This window comes from Neltuma alba, unplaced genomic scaffold (genome assembly GCF_004799145.2).
Source record: "Neltuma alba isolate B1F8T4 unplaced genomic scaffold, ASM479914v2 tig00008230_pilon, whole genome shotgun sequence".
NCBI lineage: Eukaryota > Viridiplantae > Streptophyta > Magnoliopsida > Fabales > Fabaceae > Neltuma > Neltuma alba.
In genome coordinates this window covers 1-20,944 of record NW_021634974.1, presented here as the reverse complement: position 1 = coordinate 20,944, position 20,944 = coordinate 1, and the positions used below count along the sequence as shown (strand labels likewise).

Here is a 20,944-nt window from a genome sequence, read left to right as displayed (position 1 = left end):
TATGAAATATGCTTATAAGTAATTTCAATCATGTTAACAAATAGGCCTATAAATTGCTTTTAGCTTTTAGTCCAGAAGTCTATCATAAGTTTATCTTTCTAGATGTCAAACCAAATCATGGTTTGGAGAATAGCTTCTAGAGAATAGATTATGGGGAGAATAGATTTTGTGAAAAAGTGATTCTAAGAAATAAGAGTGTTTGGATAGTTATTATTAGAAATACTTTTTATATATACAAATTACTAAAAAAGACATAAGTTAATATGATAATTACATAAAAGATAGATTTTATGATATATTTTAATTTGAAGAAATAAAATGGTTAATAATATTTTTTTACCAATATAATTAATAATATATATTAATTGTTAATATGTGTATTAATTAATTGTCAATAATTTTACATATATTTATAAAATATAAGAATAAATATGTTTTTTTTTTAAAAAAATTCAATAGAAAAATATTATTTTAAAAGCAAGAGGACCGGTCAAAAGACACAAAGAATTAGGGAGGAGAAAGAAGGAGAAACGTGAGGTGTGAAATGATGGGGCTCCTCACTAGCAATGTCCACAGTCCATCTTTCATTCCAAAAGCAAAAAATTTTCACTTATCACAAAACCACAGTTTTGATGGGCAAACCATGCATGCTTTCATGACAAAACCATGGTTTTAAAAAATTAAAGGGGTGTTTGGATGTTTTTAGGGGTAAACCTTGTTTTGGGTCTCTAAACCATGGTTTGGGATGATACCCAAACATTCATTTAAGCTGGAAGTTATTTTTTCACAATGTGATATTGGGATCACGTTTCGTGATTGGATACCCTTTTTCATGCAACAATTATTTGATATTTGATGCTACTCATGAATCCAGATTCAATTAACTGATTAATGGGATATTTTTTCTAAAAAAATTGTAATTAATTGATTAATTGATTCAATCATAAATTTGTAATTCATACGAAGAAAAAAAGTAAATGTAACAACCATTTGGTTGGAAGCTTATAATTTATTGGCCCCATTCAATTTTGGGACCTACGATGTCCAAAGTCGTGCATAATGAATAGAAACCGTACGTGCCGGGTCAAATTTGGGGATGGAATTGTGGTTATAATGTTAGCATCACTTTTTATCGCCCTAGTACAATGAATATGATCATGTCATTCCAAAATTTATTACCGAAACCTTAAGTCTCTAAATATCGTTGGATAAGAAATTTTGCAATGAGGAGTTTTTTTGAACACTTCTCCCAAAAATATGTGGTTCTATTGTTTATTTGCCACGAAAATTACAGGTTCGTAAAGTTTGGTACGTTTATTTTGTCAGCCGGCATGATATTAGTCTTTTTCACCATTTAAAAATTGCCATCAAACCAAATTTCTAAGAAAAATCTCATTTTAAGATGATGTTGATGTGACTGAATTCAGTTGGACTGGATGATGTTTGGAGTGAGTAAAACAAGCTTCACCTTGGCCAGAAGAAGAAGAAAACGAGTTTCAAGAATAAGAAATGGAGGGTCTGATAATTTCTTATCTTAATATATTAGCTACTTATTCACGTAGAACTGGCGAACAAAAAATTCCTTGCTAATTTTGTCCTATAGATTATAAAATATTTTATCTATTTTATCCCTTTTCATTTAAAATATTTTAATTTATAAATGTTTCAAAATAAATACTAATTTATATAAATATGTATAATTGCGATTATTTTTATAAACTATTTAAGTGTCATTTCTATTTAAAATATTAGCGCCGTATTTTTATACTGCGATAATGTCCATAATTTTGAAAAACTCAAGTTCGGTGTTTTAATGACTGCTATATATTTAATTATTTATGACATTTTGGCATTTTGACTTATTTCGACTTATTTCTTTATTGTTTCATACCAAACTTTCAACGTTAAAAATAAAAAATAAAGCACAGTTTCTTCCTACATACCAAATAAATTTTCTAATCCAAAAATATCTTCTTCTTCTTATTCTTTTTTTTTTGTTTATATTTTATTGAAGAATATATTGGGAAGACTTAAAATTTTGACTTTCACCTATACCTTACTATCTGTATTAATTAGGGAATAATAAGGAGAAAAAAAAAGAGGCACAAAGCTTATTGCAAGGCATACGCTCATATTATTTCTTCCCCATTCATTTTACTTGTTTTTTTTAATGTCCATCGTGCATGTTAGAATTAAACCTTATTTGATTTCAATCCGCTATTATTAAAATGTTTTGATGGTCACAAATAATTTTAACTTATTTCATTCAGATTTATCAACTGAAAAGAAGTCATTGTAAATAATTACAAGAGATCAAGTTTCAACGGTGAGATTAAAAGAATATAAGAAGCAAGAACAAGAAGAAGAATGTTGGCAAGAGAAAAAAAGAGCATGAAGAAGAATACAAGAAGAAGACGACTTGGAAGAAATATGCATTGTGCGATGAAGTTGGCATTTTGAGAATTTTTGAGTTTATCGAATTCCCTTTCTAGCTGAAAAGTAGTCTGAGAAAGTTTTAGTTAAGTTAGATATTTATGAATATTAAAAAAATTAATTAAATTAGTTATTTGTAGTAAATAAGTACCGTCTCTTCTAAAATATTCTTATTAATAATATGTATTGAAACAATTAATTATTCCAATCAATATAGAGATTACCTGGGGGTAAAATAAATAAATATATGATATAAAGTGGATTAGAGTATTATATTTAAAATAAAATCGAATCTTCAACTAGCTCTCATATTAAGAACTAGAAGTAGTATTTACATAAACAGACCTCAATACATATTATAAGTGAACAATAATAAATAATTACAAAAAAGGATATCTCGATTTCTATCTTTTTCGTGGTTCTCATCCTCCATTCCATCGTTTTCGTTCGTCTTCATCAAGGGCACTGCACATGCAAGGTTTGTGAATGCATTTTCGCCTCTTGTTTGTTAGAATTGTGACCGTGCATGAAAGAAACGTAGGTCAAAGAGAAACTCTCAATAAAATGACAACATAAATATATATATATATATATATATATATATAATTAGCATCAAGGCATGCACCAACAACCTGTGGTAACTAGATGTACGATTAAAATATCCCACAAGCGAAGGGAATGAATAGATTTGTACACCATTACTTCTGAGGTTCCAGGGAGAGAGATTTTTTTTTTAATATAAGTTATTTAGTATGTTATTCATGATTTATTGTTTTGTGAGATGTTATTTTCCTAGAAAAAATATATATATTTTGCGTGTAGTATTGTGATTCACAAGATATGATTAGACATTAACAACTTGAGTTTAGAAATCAACAAGTTTGATTCACTACCCAAAAAAGACTTTCAACGGAAAGTGTCTCCGGAGAAAAGCCAGATGCCATGTCCTCACCAAAAGTCTCATTTTGAGTGGCAACTTACTTGTCACTATTAAAGACTTTGAATGGCAACTTACTTGCCGTCGCTGAAGGATATACTTTCAGCTACGATTTTCTAGAGCCCGTTAAAAGTCACGACTAAAAATCTTATTTGTTATAGTGATTTAAAATTCATAAGTTCCCATTAGCTATTTATGACAAGACTTTTGTAAAAAAGTCGCACCATTAAATAAATCTCTGTTGTTGTTCAGCCATAAGACATGGATATATGAAAGGGAGAATTAAAATCAAATCCTAAGAAAGAGAAATATTTATTAAAAGATCCTAATAACAATTTAAATAGGTTGTAATGACAAGTTTTAGAGTGAAAAATAATAATTTTTAGAACTTGTTTTGTAATTTTTTTTCTTTCTTGAAATCTTATTATAATTCTCCCTCTATAAAATTGAAAAGTTCAATTTAACAATTCACAAGTCTCCATTAGTTATTCACAACAATTTTTCCCCCCACAAAGTCACTGCCAATACCGACGTTAGAGTAGCTTCGGCCAATGAGGGGGCTAGCTTTTTTTTTTTTTTAAAAAAAAAGTGATACAAAATGTTTTAAAAACACATTACTCAAATCCCAAATCTGTTCTCCTGGTACAATTGGAGATTTGTTGAATTTGATAGACTAATTTGAGATTTGAGCATTTTGGTTGGATTTAGATGAGATTTCCCCTTACATAAAGAAATTAAGGAAGTGAGATATATTAATTTGGCTTATGAATGACTGTGCTTTTTAATAATATAATTTTCTCGCTTATAATGGAAATATACGTACTGAATGGGAATCTCCAATGCATCATCATATCGGAGGGAAATATTGTTTGGAATTTTTGACTAAAACACGTTTATTCGTACAATGAACATGATATATGATACGTGAAATTATGTGGCTGTCAAAAGTCAAGATGCTGATTTTTTAGGGCCGCATATTCTTTTGATCTTTTCTCAGTTTGGAATTATTCTCTAACAGAAAAAAAATGATTTTGACATCATCGCTTGTTGAGAAGTGAGAGCCGGATGGAATGGGGGGAGAGAACAAATAATGGACCACGAAGAGTGAAAAGGACCACTCTTAATTCAAAATCATAAACTTAAATTGAGAGAGAATGACAATTAGGTCTTATAAAAAAGAATTTAATTACCCTAAAGTCTATTGATATCTGAAAAGCACGTAATGATAAGTTCCTGAATAAGGAATGACAGCAAGTTCATACTGGTCACTTGTTATTAAGATTTGTTGGTAAGTAAATTTCTTTCTTGGAACTTCTTTAAATTAATGGATCTTTCCAATTTATACACACACACATATTCAATGTGGAACTATTTACATCAACTCGAGTCTACCCATACTTAGATATCCTAACATGTACATATTGATTAAAACGAGTTTATTGATTAAAACGAGCTTAGACTAAGAGCCCGAGTTCCACTTTGGGGGAACATTTGAACCACGAATGATTTCGGAATAAATATAGTTGTGTTAACAAGCATGGAAATTAAGTATAAAAAAAACAAGTATGGAAATTATCCATCATTATATCAGGCCAAAAATTTTAAGTTAAATGGTGACATAGAAGCTATTGATTTGATTATTATATATTCCTTTAGTCTTATTTACACGGTAGAGAGAGAAGATATTTTTGTCCTATTTATAGGACATTAAGAGAATTTTTTTTGTATGAATGTATAATTTTACCCCTCATTAATATTGGTCTTATTTATTAATGTATTGACTTTATTTACATCAGATATAATATATATTAAATATGGATAGTGTTGAAAAGTTGTTAAATTTTAAATGAGAATTAATGAAATTTAAGATTTTTCTTAATCTGTATAAAATATGCTAAAAATAGAATCATGCGACCATATATTAAGAGACAAAAATTGTATGAATCCTTATTTTAACCGCGGCAATGTATAGGAAAGTTAATGAATATACGATTCCATTGGACAGTCAGCTCACGTCGTATTGATATAATTGTTTTTTTTTTTTTTGGGATTTTTGGACACTCCTTTAAAGCTGTAAAAAGTTAGTACCTAGATAATCAATTGTCTTTGGCCAAAAAAAAAAAAAGATAATCAATTGTCAGCTTCCTTGCACTGTTACAATATGATACTACCTCCAATCTTTAATAAAAGTTAGATAACTAATTTATAAATATTAAAAAATTAATTAAATTAGTTATTTATAATAAATAGATATTGTCTTTTCTAAAATACTTATATCAATTATATGCGTTGAAACAACCAATTGATAAGATTTTTTAACATGTGCAATCATTATAGGGATTACTTGAGAGTGAAATGGATAAATATTAGAGATAAAGTGGATTAAGTTATTATATTTAGGACCAATTACAAATTAAATCTCCAACTAGCTTTCATATTAAATGCGTGGTATAATGGAAACACAAGATTATTGGCAGGACCACGTGTATGAAAGGAAAACTCTGAAACACGTGTTTATAATGTAGCTAGGGCACACAAACATTCTATTAAATACTACCTCTTCAAAGCCATAAATCAGCTTAAGCCAAATTCAACTAAACTACTCCCCTTGCTCTCCCCCCTCTCCCTTTCTTATTATTCTCTCTCTATAGTTTCCAACAATGGCTTCCCTTCATTATCCTCCATTTCCATCTGGGCTAGAGATTGAAACGACGACGTTAGATGTAAAAGAAGCATCAAGTTGTCCAACAAAGACGAAGAAGAAGAAGGATGATATTGATGGAGGAGAGGAGAAGGGGATATGGCTGACGTGGAAGGATGTGTGGGTGACAGCTTCTTCAAGTGGGAAGAAGAAGAAAGGGGTTAATGGAAGCAGAAAAATACTGGAAGGTCTCACTGGTTATGCAAAACCAGGACAGCTTTTGGCCATTATGGGTCCTTCGGGTTGTGGCAAGTCTACTCTTCTTGATACTTTAGCAGGTAATAATTAATTTTCTTTCACTTTCTACATGCTTTTTTGCTCGTATATAGGATGATACTCCCACCTGTATTAAATATAAGAACTAGTTAAAAAGTAAGTTTTTACTATAAATGTAAAACTTTGACTCAATTTGTCTCTCAGATTTATTATTTTCCTCCCAAACCACCTCCATTGATTACATACACTAATGGCTACAATCAATGAGGACAGTTTTCACATGGGGATAGTTTAAAAAAATCAACATTTTTTTTTGTAAATAATAAACTTAGCCAATTTTCTTCATCTATGTAAATCATTTAGATATATAGGATTGGCTGGAGTATATCGATATACTGATATAGTTCACGTAGTAAGTTGGATTTCATGCATATATCCCAATTCTGTCAAAATGATTTGTTGCCTTAAGTGAAATGATGACTAATGCTATCAAAATGATCTTCTGTATTGTCTGTTTTGATGTGTATCACATCCATTATGCATACTAAACAATGAATGAAGATAGCTAGTGAAAATTTTCTTGTCTACAGAGTTAAAGGCATCTTGGATGAATAAAATTTCTTTATAATGCACAAAAAGATTAGTAGAACTACGTATTCTTACGCACGCACACACAAATATATATATATATATATATATATTCTTAAGTATATCATTATGGGTACAAATTTGGCTAAAAAATTATGTTTGGGACAAATATCACTTTAAATTATTATGGATTTCCACTTGCAATTATTGTAGTACTTGAAGACGTTAGACGCGTGGCTCACAGAAGACCCATGAAACCATATTTTCCACAAACCGGCCTCTATTATTGCATAGCATTGAAAGCTACAACTGCATATAAACATCTCATTAAATATGTGACCGTTATTGTCTGGTCCAAAGTATTTCATTCCTTTTAAATTATAAAGTATTTTTCGTCAAATAATATGTTTAAAAATATATATGGCATTTTTTGGTTTTTAAGCTGTAAATATAAAAATTTAAGGATCAACCGTTAATTAATTACTAATTGAGACACCCTATTAAATCAGGATATATACATAAAAAAAGAATGTATTTTTAATGACATTAACTAATTTATTGATTGGGTGTAATTTAGTTAAAAATGCTTTATGATTTTAAACCAAGGAGTACCTATCATACTTGGTTGTAAATATCGCTTTCAGATGTTATGGATGCGTCTACAGCTTGGAGACATCTGTGCGGTTCATAAAAGACCCCTACAAGTCTAAAACCATAATTTCTACGAACCCTCCTTTATCGTTTCATAATATTGAAAGCTGCAACTATCATATAGAAACTGATTAGATATATATGACTGTTGTTTCCTAGTAGTCAAAACTGCCCCCAAAGTAGATAATAAACGGGAAACTTCCGTTAGGGCTCGTTTCACACTGTAAATTAATTTGATCAACTAGGTGGGTTAGTTGAATAGAAAACAAGATAATTATACTCTCTGGGTCAATAATTATACTATTCTGGTTCTAAATACAAGACTTACTTAAGTAATTTGATTAAGTTAAAAAAATTAGTTAAGTTTGTTATTTATAACAAATATGGGTTGATCTCCCTAAAGTATCTTTTTAAATCATGACTGTCCTTGGATGAAAACTCTCTTAACATGTATAATCAATAGGAATACTTTAGATAATGAATTATAAATTTGAGAGACAAAATAGATTGAAAAGATCTCATATTTATAATCAAATTCAATATCCAAAAAACTCTTATATTAAGAATCAGGGTAGTATCCCACTATAAAGTTAGAAACGTAATTAGGATAATATTTTTCTTCTCATATCATTTAATTGAAGTTTAGAAAAAATGATGGCATTCAAATAAGGGCGAAAATAATTTTAAAAAAATTTACACGTCAACTAAATTTCATTTTCCCCCAATTTCCATTGTATCTAAATTTAGATAAAGTAGGTTTTATAATGAGTAATCGTGGGAGTATAATACATACAATACATTTTTTAATAAAATGATGAATAGAGAGAATTCAAATCGGAATTTGCTAGGGAGAAAGATTTTGATATATTTTTTCTTTTCTTAAGATGTGTTTGACCAAAACTTTCAAATGAATTATGATTACAGGGAGATTGGGTTCAAACACAAGGCAAGCAGGGGAAATTCTTATTAATGGCCACAAACAAGCACTTGCTTATGGCACCTCGGTACGTAGATTTTTTTCATCCATTAAGAAGAAATTGTTTCTTCCTCGCAGATATAATGTTTAATTTTCTACATGTTTTAATTTGTTATTCCCCCAGTCCTTAATGTAAAATCTAATTTGAGGGTTGATGTTAGTCCTATATACAAGACAATTTTTTTTCAAATTAGTCATATTGATATTTTCTCAACAATAATCAAATAGAAGAAGAAGAGAGAAAATTAAAGGTCAGATGGGTACTTTTTATTACGTGGTCACATTCTATGGGAAACTTTAAGAGAGACAATTGATGGAATGTTACGATAATGAATAATTTTATTATCAAGCATGTGCTTAATTTAATATGTGTGTGCGTGTTTAAAATTTCAAAATGTTTCTACTTACCTCCACTCGTTTTTATTACAAGACATCTTTTTAAGAAAATTGGTGTGCACTATGCATGCAACCAAATAGTCAGAGGTTCGACTTGGTAGAGAAGAAGAAAATTGGTTGTTTCTGTTATAAATTGCTAAATGGTATTAATTATATTGATTTAAGATTAACCCTTATTTAATATTTAAAAGTTTGATTGTTTTTTTAATGTAATTCATGGTATTAAATATGGATGCATTTAAAAGTTTGCCAGGTTAATGACTTAACCAAATAAGGATGGGAGGGAATATTTTACATAGAGAGAGAGAGAGAGAGAGAGAGAGAGAGTACCGAGAATATTCAAGAAATTAAAAAAAACGACATCTATCGATTAAAAAAAAAAAAAGCCACAAGATAACTAGATCTCAAAATTTTCTTTATCTCCCTTCTTAGAGTTGACTGGACGACTGCAGAAGACACATGTCCAGTTAAATAAGAATTTAGTAAAAAAAGATCATGTTAAATAACATACTCTTCATCACAGGAAAACTAGCCACTTTCTGATGAATTTTAGGGTAAGTAGGCGAAAATAGTAAAGCAAATAGTCAGTGTCAATAACCCTAAAAGATTCAAAAAATGATGCACTTCTACATTGTTTCTTTCAGGCGTATGTGACCCAAGATGATACTTTGCTCACAACCCTAACAGTTGGAGAAGCAGTGTACTATTCAGCTGAGCTTCAATTACCAGACACAATGTCCAAGGAAGAGAAAAAGGAGAGGGCAGAGTTCACAATAAGAGAAATGGGTCTGCAAGATGCCATTAACACCAGAATCGGCGGATGGGGTTGTAAGGGAATAAGTGGAGGCCAAAAGAGGAGAGTGAGTATTTGCATAGAGATCCTGACACGTCCAAGACTTTTGTTTCTTGATGAACCAACCAGTGGACTTGACAGTGCAGCCTCGTACTACGTCATGAGCAGAATCGCCAGCCTTGATCGAAAGGATGGGATCCAGAGGACCATTATTGCATCCATTCATCAACCTAGTACTGAAGTGTTTCAGCTTTTTGATAATCTGTGTCTTCTTTCTTATGGAAGAACTGTGTTCTTTGGTCCTGTTTCTGCAGCAAGTGAGGTTAGGGTTTGGATCCACATGGCTTTGTTCTGATCTCATGTTTCAATTATAGACTAATGTACGCTGTTATATGTTGTAGTTCTTTGCTTCAAATGGGTTTCCTTGTCCTGCTCTCCAGAATCCATCCGATCATTTCTTGAAAACTATAAATAATGATTTTGATGATCAGGTCTGCTTCATGCACTATATAGAGTTAAACATTGTATTAGCCACTGTGTAGCTAAACTCAGACATCAATTGATTGAGATTCTCATTGGTTTAGCAGGACATTGAACTGGGCTTCGTTGGAACTCAAAGAAAAACTACAGAAGAAGCAATAGAAATGCTTGTGAAATCATACAAGTCTTCTAATTTGAACCAACAAGTTGAAGCAGAAGTAGCAGCGCTATCTCCACAGGTATATATGTCAGATCCATACTTCATCCTTATCAAGAGCATAAATTTTATAGGAACTATACATACATATATATATAAATATATATCAAATGAAGAAGCTAAGATAATGAACTATGTATAACCAATATACATGTAACTATAATGCAATTGTGCGTTTCAGGAAACTGGAATGGTGGAGAAGAAGAAGGAGAAAAGAGGGCATGCAAGCTTCCATACTCAGTGCATTGTTCTTACAAAGAGATCATTTGTGAACATGCGTCGTGATGTAGGCTATTACTGGCTACGCCTTGTCATATACGTCGCCGTGGCGCTAGGTCTGGCCACTGTGTTCTATGATTTGGGCACGAGCAAAAGGTCGTCTATTCAAGTAAGAAAGAATAACATATTATTGGAGCGTGCTTTGAGACTTCGTGACATTCTTAATTGCAAGCAGGTGATCCACTTTACAATACTAATTAACAATTTTGTCTGCATTTGTTTATCCTTGTTTCAGGATAGAGTTTCACTTCTTGCGTTTGTGTCTTCCTTCATAACTTTCATGACCATTGGTGGATTCCCTTCATTTGTAGAAGATATGAAGGTATATATCCTCCTTCATTGAAATGATCCATATACGAGCCTTAAGGTTTTAAGTTAAAATATTTTACTGACAAGTCCTTCAATTTTACTGATATAGGTATTTCAAAGAGAAAGGCTAAATGGGCACTATGGAGTGACAGCCTATGTGATAGGAAACACATTATCTTCAATCCCATACCTAGTGCTCGTGACTCTCATTCCTGGGGCCATAGCCTATTACCTCCCAGGCCTTCAAAATTCTGCTGAACACTTCATGTTCTTCTGCAGTGTCCTATTTTCATGTCTGATGTTAGTTGAAAGCCTGATGATGATAGTGGCTAGCATCGTCCCTAACTTCCTCATGGGAATCATAACCGGTGCTGGTCTTCAAGGCATCATGATCCTCGCAGGAGGCTTCTTCAGATTGCCCAATGATCTTCCCAGAATCTTCTGGAAGTATCCTCTCTTCTATGTCGCCTTCCATAGATACGCTTACCAAGGACTGTTCAAGAACGAGTTTGAAGGACTCAGATTTGATAATCATTCTGGGGAAGAGATTCTGAGAAACGAATTGCAAGTCAACATGAGCTATTCCAAGTGGGTTGACCTTGCCGTTCTTCTGGGGATGATCGTTGTGTATAGAGTTGTGTTCTTGATAATCATAAAGGGCACTGAGAAGATGAAGCCTGTAGTTGCTTCTTTGCTTTCTGGAACTCCTAAGAGAAGCATTCAGGTCATGGCTAATCCAAATGCTACACCTTTACAGAAGGCTTTGCATAAATTAAATCCAATGAGTTATTAGAATGAGGTCAATGCGTATGCCTCCGATCAATGTACTGGACTCTACTTAAAATATTACTCCCTTTGTCACTTATTATAGAATCTAATTTTTTGAATAGGTTTGTCTCTTTTTATAAGATCCCTTTTGAGTTTATCTGAACATTTAATGCATTATTACCTATTTTACCCTTAGTTTAATGCATTTTCTTTCTTCATTTATCTCACTATTATTCTCTCACATCTACCCATTTATATATAGGGGTATATTTGGAAAAAAATTACATTTGCTACATATTAATTGCTTTTAACTAATTTTAACTGTCTTCTTAAACTGTACAATTTAATTAAAAGGATCTTATAATAAAAGACGAAGTAGTAGTATGTAATTAGTACTCCCTCTACTTCTGTTACTTTCTTTTAATTCATATGCATTAATAAATATAGTTGAAACCATTAAATTTGTCATAAAATTCAAGTAATATTTAATAGGGTTAAGTTGCAAAAATACTTATTAGCTTTTGTCAAAAGGGCGCATAACACCTTATACTTTTCTAAGGTACAAATCTAACAATACAAGTTTAAAATAGGTGCAAAAATATCAAGACCGTTAAAACAAGCTAACAACCGTTTATTTGAATGGTGGGCCGACAATATTTTTATGAAAGCACAATAATACCCCAGCTAAAAAAAACCTCTCATTTCATCTCCAACCTCTGGTTCACTTGCCAGAATCTCGTCTCCAACATCTCTAATCTCAGAGCAACTATGCCTCATTCTGATTGAGATCTGAGATGGCGGAATGACGATGATGACGGTGAGGTCTGAGAAGGTAGAATGCCGATGACGACGGTGAGGTCTGAGACAGTAGAATGTCGATGACAAGGCGAGGTCGGAGACGACAGAACACTGACGACAATGGCGAGGTCTGAGACGGCAGAATACCGTAGGTGATGATAGCGAGATCTGAGATGATAGAATGCGGGCTACGACGGTGAGATCAAGACGGCAGAACCATGGCATAACTACCTCTGTTGCATCCCAATAGTGTAGTTGTTACCTCCATGTGCCAACTCTTTCTCTTCCTTCTCTTTGGAGATACAATTACCACCTTCTCCTTCTCCTCCTTCCCTCGATCAATGAATTATTTTGGATTGGGTTCAAGTAATTTTTTTTTTTTTATATCAAAGGTTGAATCTTTAATGGTGAAGGGTTTAACTAGAGGTTGAGTTCACGAAATGGGCTGGAGAAACATTGTTGTTTTGTTGATTCCCATGTCATTTCTATCTCTTTATTTCTCCTAGTGAACTTTGTACTTCACTTGTTCTTTCGCCCTTCTCACGGCTAAGAGTGGTGCAGCTCACTTTTTGAAGATCCTTCGTGTGTCTATGCTTTATCTTCGTATGTGGAATCTCAATTGATAACCCATTTATGAGTTTTGAAGGGTCATTGTACCCGTTTCAATCATTATTTCCTTTCCGGGTGTGGTTTCTAGGTGTCCAAAGTTAGATGAATTCGAGAGGTTGGGGAAGGAGAGGGTGCAGGGGATTCCCTTTTTTTTTTTTTTTTAATTGAGGGCATTCTAGTCCTTTCATAAAAATTATGTGGACCCTACCATCAAAATAAACAGCCGTTAGGTTGTTTTGACGGAGTTGATATTTTTGCACCTATTGTGAACTTGCATTAATAGATTTGTACCTAAGAAATGTATACAGTATTAGACGTATTTTTGAGAAAAATTGGTGAGTATTTTTGTACTTTAACCCTATGTTAATTTTTACTGTCTCTCACAGCCCTTATTAACTATGGTTATATACAAAAAAAAATTTAATACTCCTTGAAATTATATTAAATGCCTCATAAAAAGTATCAATAACACCTTTCAAAAGCAGCAGACAGGGGGAGTATAATTTATACATCTATTACGTAATATTATTATTTAGACTAAGGCAATCAAACTCATGAATTTAAACAGACTAAAGATAAGAGCGTAAACTCGGATTATGGAGTTAAATATTAAATTTTTAAGAGTTTAATTTTATTAATGAATGGTTACTAAAGATATATAATTAAATAATTATAATATAAAAATGACAACAACAATTTCATTTAAATATATTTCAAATTCAGATCAATGAAATTAAATCCATCAATAATATTCATAATTTATCTTAATATAGAAATTTTTATCAGATTTAAAGGTTATTGTGTTATTAGTTTTTGCCGTTTGGTTTTATTTTTTGTAAAATACTTATATCAAATTTTTTATATCTAGTATGTTGAATTCTCAAATTACACATACTAGATATAAACTACATTTAAAAAATTTTCTTCGAATTTTGAGCAATATATAGTTAAAAGAGGCAAACACTTGATGTGTTAAAAAAAGGAGAAAGACTTTAAAAAAATTAAGCACTATATTTATGGACAAAAAGGTACTCCCTTTGTCCCTTATTATAATATATTTCTAATTAAATTACACGGTTTAAAAAAATAATTAAAATTAGTTAAAAACAATTAATATGTAACAAATAGAGTTTTATTTCTAAATATATCTCTATATATAAGTAGGTAAATGTGAGAAAGTAATAATCAGATAAATGAAGAAAGAGAATGTCTTAAATACATTAAATTAGGGATAAAATAGTTAATAATGTATTAAATACTTAGACAAACTCAAAGAAGATATTGTAAAAAGGGATAAACTCATTTAAAAAAATAGATCTTATAATAAGAGACGGAATAGTATATTGTTTCAGGTTGCACTTTGGGTGAATAGATAAGGACATCGATTTACCTTCTCTTCTCTACTCTTCCCATTCACTTCCTCTTCACTACCCATCTGGCCATCTCTCCGTTCTTAGATTAAAGCTCTAGTGGTCCAAATTTTTTTAATGTACTAATAAAATGTCAAATTATTAAAAACTAAATAAATAAATTCAAAATTGCTAAACTTTACTCATAAAGATTTAAAATTACAATAAAAAATATTTTAAAATAGTTTTAAAAAACATTTAATCTATACCATTAAAATTTCGATTTGAGGTGGAGAGATCGGTAGGAGAGAAGCCAAGTCAGATACGGAGACCCCTTTTTTCCATGGCAAGAGAACACACTAACAATTTAAGGTTATTTATAGAAGAATTTTTTTGTCATTAAGTCACAAAAGAGTTGGCTTGATATTGGAGAGCTGAATTGAGAAAGGCAATTTTTCTGTTATTTTTTTTTTATTTTCAAGATTTATTACTAATAATTATACAGATGTCTTTTATTTTGCACATACCTAAAAATAGGTTACACATAATTAAAGATAAGTTGCACTGAAGTACTTAAATAAATTTCAGGTTCTTGCAATAAAGTTTACAATAAGGGATTTTTCAAAAACTTTCCTATAAAAATTTGCGAAAAGTGCTATTGATTGAATTTTTCAGTAAATTTAATAAAATATCTATATTATTTTATTAATAATTTAATAATATTTATAAAATATTTCACAAAAAGCGGCTCCTCGATTTTCAATTGAATAAGCTAAACTGGTTACATTGGTTCTTTCTTTCTTTTTTAAAATCACCGTAGTCAGTGAAAGAAATCATAAGTTTCCGTTACTCTAATAACCCATTATTTTTTAGATCCACACAAACAAAAGAAATCTCATCTTGATCAGCAGAAGGGAATATGATTTGATTTGGACATGATTGAAGAACTTGACTAAAACGGCTCGTGATCTTACAGTAATTGGCTTTTCTACTTTTTTCCTTTAGAAAAACGATATTTAAATTTTAAAAAATTAATTTAAACAATTATAAATGTAAAAACGGAAAGATGACAAAAAAAAATTACCTTTTCAAAAATACTAAATGATAAATGAAGAGGCTAAATTTCAAAATATTAAATCAAGCTACGATATTATTTTTAAATTTTCAAATGTTGAGAAATGATACCAATATCCGATAATTTTAGTGATTACTTTTATTTTGTTATTTACTATTTTAGTTTTGATATTGACTATTTTTTATTTCTGAGCTCCGGTGGTTACAAGTGTTTAGTTATTTATTATTCTAGTTTTACTAATGACTACTTTTGTTCTTCAAAAGTAATACTGAGGCTCCTAATACATTTTTCAAAATTTTGAAATACAAGTAATAAGTAGAGAAATTAGAGTGGTAAATAACTAAGAGTAATAATTAAATCTTCATTAGCTGCTAATATGCTTTTTTTAATTTTTAAAATAAAAGTAACCAATAACAAAACTAAAGTAGTTACTAGATCTTTAAAAACAAAAGTAGTCAGTATTGAAACTGGAGTAGTTAATAACTAAATAAGAATAATTACTTAAACTCTAAAAATAAAAGTAGTCAATAATAAAAGACAAAGGACATCATTTTGCAACATTTCAAAGTATCAAATTAGTGCAACTGCACCACTTTGGTATTCGAAACTCAGCCTCCATAATTTGGCATTTTGGAAGGCACTTTTTAATCATTTTCCCAACAAAATGTTAATTACAATTTAGATATTAAAAGTGAAGCTAATTTTTTAAGGTCTTCATATTCCTTTGGTCTTTTCACAATTGGGAGCTTTCTCTGGAAGCAAATGTTGGACAAAAACAAATATCTCATTTTCATCCTTGAAGATGATGACCATGTTTGATTGGACTTAGTTATAAGGATTTCATAATTTGATTTAAACAAGATATGTTTTCTGACACATACACACGCAAACACTTATCAAACTCAGTTTTATCTCACATCAGATTCCCCACATCAACTCAAGTCACTACATTTAAAATATATATTGGTTAAAAGGAGTTAGAGTCCAAATTCAACTATAACCACAAATGAACCTGAGATCAAGGGACACATTAGACTTTGAGCTAAGTGGGACCACAAGAGTACGTGATAATTAACTTTTATCACCAAGTATTTAGCACAATTACGTGCGTAGCTAAAGTTTGAATTCAACATATACCCCTGATTAAGTTGACACAACTTTTTTATTAGTTTAGCAGGCTTTTTGATTTGCACTTCTTTTTAGCTAGGAATTGGAATATTATTTTTAATCATGTTAATTTATAGGGAGATAAAAACGAATGTACGAGTTCATTAGCAGAAAATCATCAGCTTAGATATTGTTTTATTTATTTATTTATTTTTAATTTTACCGAGATTCCCTGAAAGCTCTAGAAAGTTAGTAGATAGATGATTAAGCTGTCAACTTCGTTGGACTATTGCAATATAATATAATAATGGAAACATACAAAATTATTACCAAGAAGACCACATGGATACGAAAGGGGAAATCTGAGAAACATGTTTATAATGTTGCTAAACATTCTATAAATACATGTTCTTCAAGGACATAAATTAAATCAGCATAAGCCAAATCCAACTATACTACTTCCTCCCCCTCTCCTTCTCCCTCCCTTATGCTCTCTCCATAGTTTCCAACAATGGCTTCCCTTCATTATCCTCCATGCCCATCTGGGCTAGAGATTGAAACGACGAGGATAGATGAAGAAGAAGCATCAAGCGGTCCGAAGAAGAAGAGTGATGACGTTATTGATGGGGGAGAAGAGAAGGGGATATGGCTGACGTGGAAGGATGTATGGGTGAGAGCTTCTTCAAGTGGGAAGAAGAAGAAGAAGAAGAAGAAGAAAGGGATTAATGGAAGCAGAACAATACTGGCAGGTCTCACTGGTTATGCCAAACCAGGTCAGCTTTTGGCCATCATGGGTCCTTCTGGCTGTGGCAAGTCCACTCTTCTGGATACTTTAGCAGGTGATATTCTTTCATTTACCTTTTGCGTGCATAATTTTATCTCCCTGAAACTAAATGACGAAAACAAAGCCAAAAGATGCCACTCTATTTTTTTTTTTTTGGGTTGAGCCCACGATATCTATCACCGGTAACAGTGATCAATTCCCTCGTACTATCACACACTGATGTGGATCGTACTTCTGACTAAATGCTTAAGAAACTCAACTAAATGCCAAGCATGCTTAACCTCATGATTAGATGGAACTCCAATTTTAAAGGTCGGTTAAATGATAGATAGGGCCATAACATTTACTATGTGAAAATAGAAAGATAGGAGTAAAAATCTTCTTGAAAAATAGAAAGATAGGAGTAAAAATCTTCTTGAAAACAAAGGAGCTCGTACTCATCAAAATGAGAATTACGTGCAATAGTAAGATATCTTCTGCGTATAAGAAAAAAGAGTTATAATTGTTTAAGCACAAAATCTCAAGTTTTGATCTGTATGAGTGCAAAAATATTTTAATTTGATGTCGTCTTTTCCAGAAACTACTGGATTTAAACTCTGAACAATATTATGACTTGAATGACTTATTTTGCAGGGAGATTAGGTCCAAAAACAAGGCAGGCAGGGGAGATTCTTATTAACGGCCACAAACAAGTACTCGCCTATGGGACCTCGGTACATCGACTTTTTTTCATCCATTAATTAAGAAAAATTAGCTTCCTCCTCTCATTTTCTATTTCAATTTCTCTATGTTTTAATTTAATTTGTTACTATTACGCATGAAAACAAAGAAGTTTGATAAATTTTTGAAATTAGCTAAACTTGTAAATTTATTATCTTTAATTCTTGAACTTGGACGTATAAAGTTGTGTTCTCTGATTATTGCATTTTCTTAAAAGTATATGTAAATTTGTAGTCGCTGAGTACTAAATTCTCGAACATTGACTTGTAAATTTGTGTTTTATATGTGTTAGATTCTTTAGTTTCAGTGTATAAAATGGTTTTTGCCAGGGGTACACTATAAAAATTTGCTTTGTGAGACTGTTAAATTCTCTCACTGTCATTATTAAATTTCCTTTGATTGACTTGTAAATTTTTTTAAAGAAAAACTTGTATAAAATTTCATCTCTTAACCCTAAAATCACCAAAGAAGTTGCCGGTGGCAGCACCAACGCCAGAAAAATCACCAATGATGGTGGTGCTTCCATCATCGGCAACAGAACGAAGTAAGGAATGAGAGAATTTTTGTTCATTAAATCATTGAAGGTGCATTTTTTTATCCCAACTTTTTAAATTTTAATTACAAAAGGGCCAAGGATCTTTAAAAAAAATTATAAATTTGTGCTTCTTCTCAATAATTAATTTTTTTAAATTGGTCATTGAGCATAATTTTCACTTTGATTAAATTCATCATTTCATCCTTGGTACGATTATTTCCCCTAAAATTTAGACGTAAATCTCTACATTATAGTAATTAAATCTCAACACTTTCTTTATCTCTGTCTATATCTAACTCTTCTGGAAGATAATTGAACAATGGAGAAGATAATATCTAGTTAAATAACAATAAAAGGTTAGAAAACTGAAAGACATCCTTCTGATGATATCAACTTGTGCTCTGTAAACTTAATAAAACAGTCATACGCTCAGTGACCTAAAAAAACAAAGAAGAAGACTATCAATATAGTTAAAAGCATATTATTACCTCTACTTCTTAATATAAGAGTTAGTTTGATATTCAGGTTGGTTCTAATATCAAACTCCAATTTATTTTGTCTCTCATATTTATTTATTTTTTTTCAAAGTATCTCATGTAGTAGTTGCACATATTAAAACTTCCATCAAATGGTAGTTCTGGTTAATACACATGATTAGTAAGGATATTCTAAAGAAGATAACACTTATTTATTATAAAATCACTAAATTAACAATCTTTTTTAATTTACTCAAATTACTTAACTAACTCTCATATTAAGGACTGAAAGGAGTATCAATTATTATACAACCGGAATTGAATAAAATGAGTGGAGTCGAAATAGATAGAGGAGAGACAAGAGGAAGAATATAAGTGGCAAATTCGACACCACTTTAACACAAAACTAAGTTGAGTTTATAGATCCTTCCACTTATATATTATTAAGTCCAATCTCATTCCGTGTGAAACTTCTCACTTGACGCCAAATTTGCTCATACTTAAATCCTAATATCAATTCTAGAGAAGTTACATGTGAAAGATAGAATATTTAGAGCTAACCCTATAAGATTTAAAATTAATAATCTATTTCTACCTGTTTGTTTCAGGCATATGTGACACAAGATGACGCTTTGCTCACAACCCTAACAGTTGGAGAAGCAGTGTACTATTCAGCTCAGCTTCAATTACCAGACACAATGTCAAAGGAAGAGAAAAAGCAGAGAGCAGAGTTCACAATAAGAGAAATGGGTCTTCAAGACGCCATTAACACCAGAATTGGAGGTTGGGGTTGTAAGGGAATCAGTGGAGGCCAAAAGAGGAGAGTGAGTATTTGTATAGAGATCCTGACACGTCCAAGACTTCTGTTTCTTGATGAACCAACCAGTGGACTTGACAGTGCAGCCTCGTACTATGTTATGAGCAGAATCGCCAGCCTTGATCGGAAGGATGGGATTCAGAGGACCATTATTGCGTCTATTCATCAACCTAGTACTGAAGTGTTTCAGCTTTTTGATAATCTGTGTCTTCTTTCTTCCGGAAGAACTGTGTTCTTTGGTCCTACTATTTCTGCAGCAAGTGAGGTCAGGGTTTAGATCCGCATGTCTTTGTTCTGATCTTATGCTTCAATTATATACTGATGTACGCTGTTATATGTTGTAGTTCTTTGCCTCAAATGGATTTCCCTGTCCTGCTGTCCAGAATCCATCCGATCATTTCTTGAAAACTATAAACAAGGATTTTGATGATCAGGTCTGCTTCATGTTAGCCATTATGCAACTAAACTCAGACATAATTGACTGAGATTCTTACTGGTTTAACAGGACATTGAATTGGGCTCCCTGATCTGAAAGGAAACCTACAGAAGAAGCAATAGAAATGCTTGTGAAATCATACAAGTCTTCTAATTTCAACCGACAAGTTCAAGCAGAAGTAGCAGCATTATCTGCACAGGTATGACGAATCCGTATTCCATCCCTATCAAGAGTACAAATTTTATATGACCTCTATATATAATCACATGAAGAAAATAACCGTGTCTACCTTGATGTATATATGAATAACTGACAATATGTTATCTAAAATGCAAAGAAATAACATCATTCTCAAAAGGATGATGATGAGTAATGTTTAATGCAATTGTGGGTTATAGGAAAGTGGAATGGTGGTGGAGAAGAAGAAGAAGAAAAAGCATGCAAGCGATTCCCTACTCAGTGCATTGTTCTTACAAAGAGATCATTCTTGAACA

At 31.6% G+C, this 20,944-nt stretch overlaps 2 protein-coding genes across 3 annotated transcripts; both read left to right on the top strand.

The window, feature by feature from the left end:
- The first annotated feature begins 5,964 nt into the window (after positions 1-5,964).
- LOC114753871 (ABC transporter G family member 11) lies at positions 5,965-11,888 on the top strand. 2 transcript variants are annotated; one of them, XM_028942578.1, is made up of 8 exons: positions 5,965-6,349; positions 8,451-8,530; positions 9,543-10,013; positions 10,093-10,182; positions 10,279-10,410; positions 10,570-10,776; positions 10,903-10,989; positions 11,086-11,888. In XM_028942578.1, the coding sequence occupies exons 1-8, from the start codon at positions 6,031-6,033 to the stop codon at positions 11,767-11,769; spliced, it is 2,070 nt and encodes a 689-aa protein (XP_028798411.1). In that variant the 5' UTR covers positions 5,965-6,030; the 3' UTR covers positions 11,770-11,888. The 2 variants fall into 2 exon arrangements, with proteins under 2 accessions (XP_028798411.1, XP_028798410.1); XM_028942577.1 differs by having other exon boundaries at positions 10,276-10,410.
- Positions 11,889-17,193: 5,305 nt separating this feature from the next.
- Positions 17,194-20,941, top strand: LOC114753869 (ABC transporter G family member 11-like). The gene is made up of 6 exons (XM_028942575.1): positions 17,194-17,521; positions 18,100-18,179; positions 19,806-20,279; positions 20,359-20,459; positions 20,550-20,649; positions 20,849-20,941. The coding sequence occupies exons 1-6, from the start codon at positions 17,194-17,196 to the stop codon at positions 20,939-20,941; spliced, it is 1,176 nt and encodes a 391-aa protein (XP_028798408.1).
- The last annotated feature ends 3 nt before the right edge of the window (positions 20,942-20,944 follow it).

Bases quoted from the DNA above. Each gene is read 5' to 3' on its own strand.
- LOC114753869 (XM_028942575.1), top strand. From the start codon at position 17,194: ATGGCTTCCCTTCATTATCCTCCATGCCCATCTGGGCTAGAGATTGAA. The intron at 17,522-18,099 runs GTGATATTCTTT...CTTATTTTGCAG, and splicing joins TCTTCTGGATACTTTAGCAG to GGAGATTAGGTCCAAAAACA. The intron at 20,460-20,549 runs GTTAGCCATTAT...CTGATCTGAAAG, and splicing joins GATGATCAGGTCTGCTTCAT to GAAACCTACAGAAGAAGCAA.
- LOC114753871 (XM_028942577.1), top strand. From the start codon at position 6,031: ATGGCTTCCCTTCATTATCCTCCATTTCCATCTGGGCTAGAGATTGAA. The intron at 10,183-10,275 runs GTCTGCTTCATG...TCATTGGTTTAG, and splicing joins ATAATGATTTTGATGATCAG to CAGGACATTGAACTGGGCTT. The intron at 10,990-11,085 runs GTATATATCCTC...TTACTGATATAG, and splicing joins CATTTGTAGAAGATATGAAG to GTATTTCAAAGAGAAAGGCT.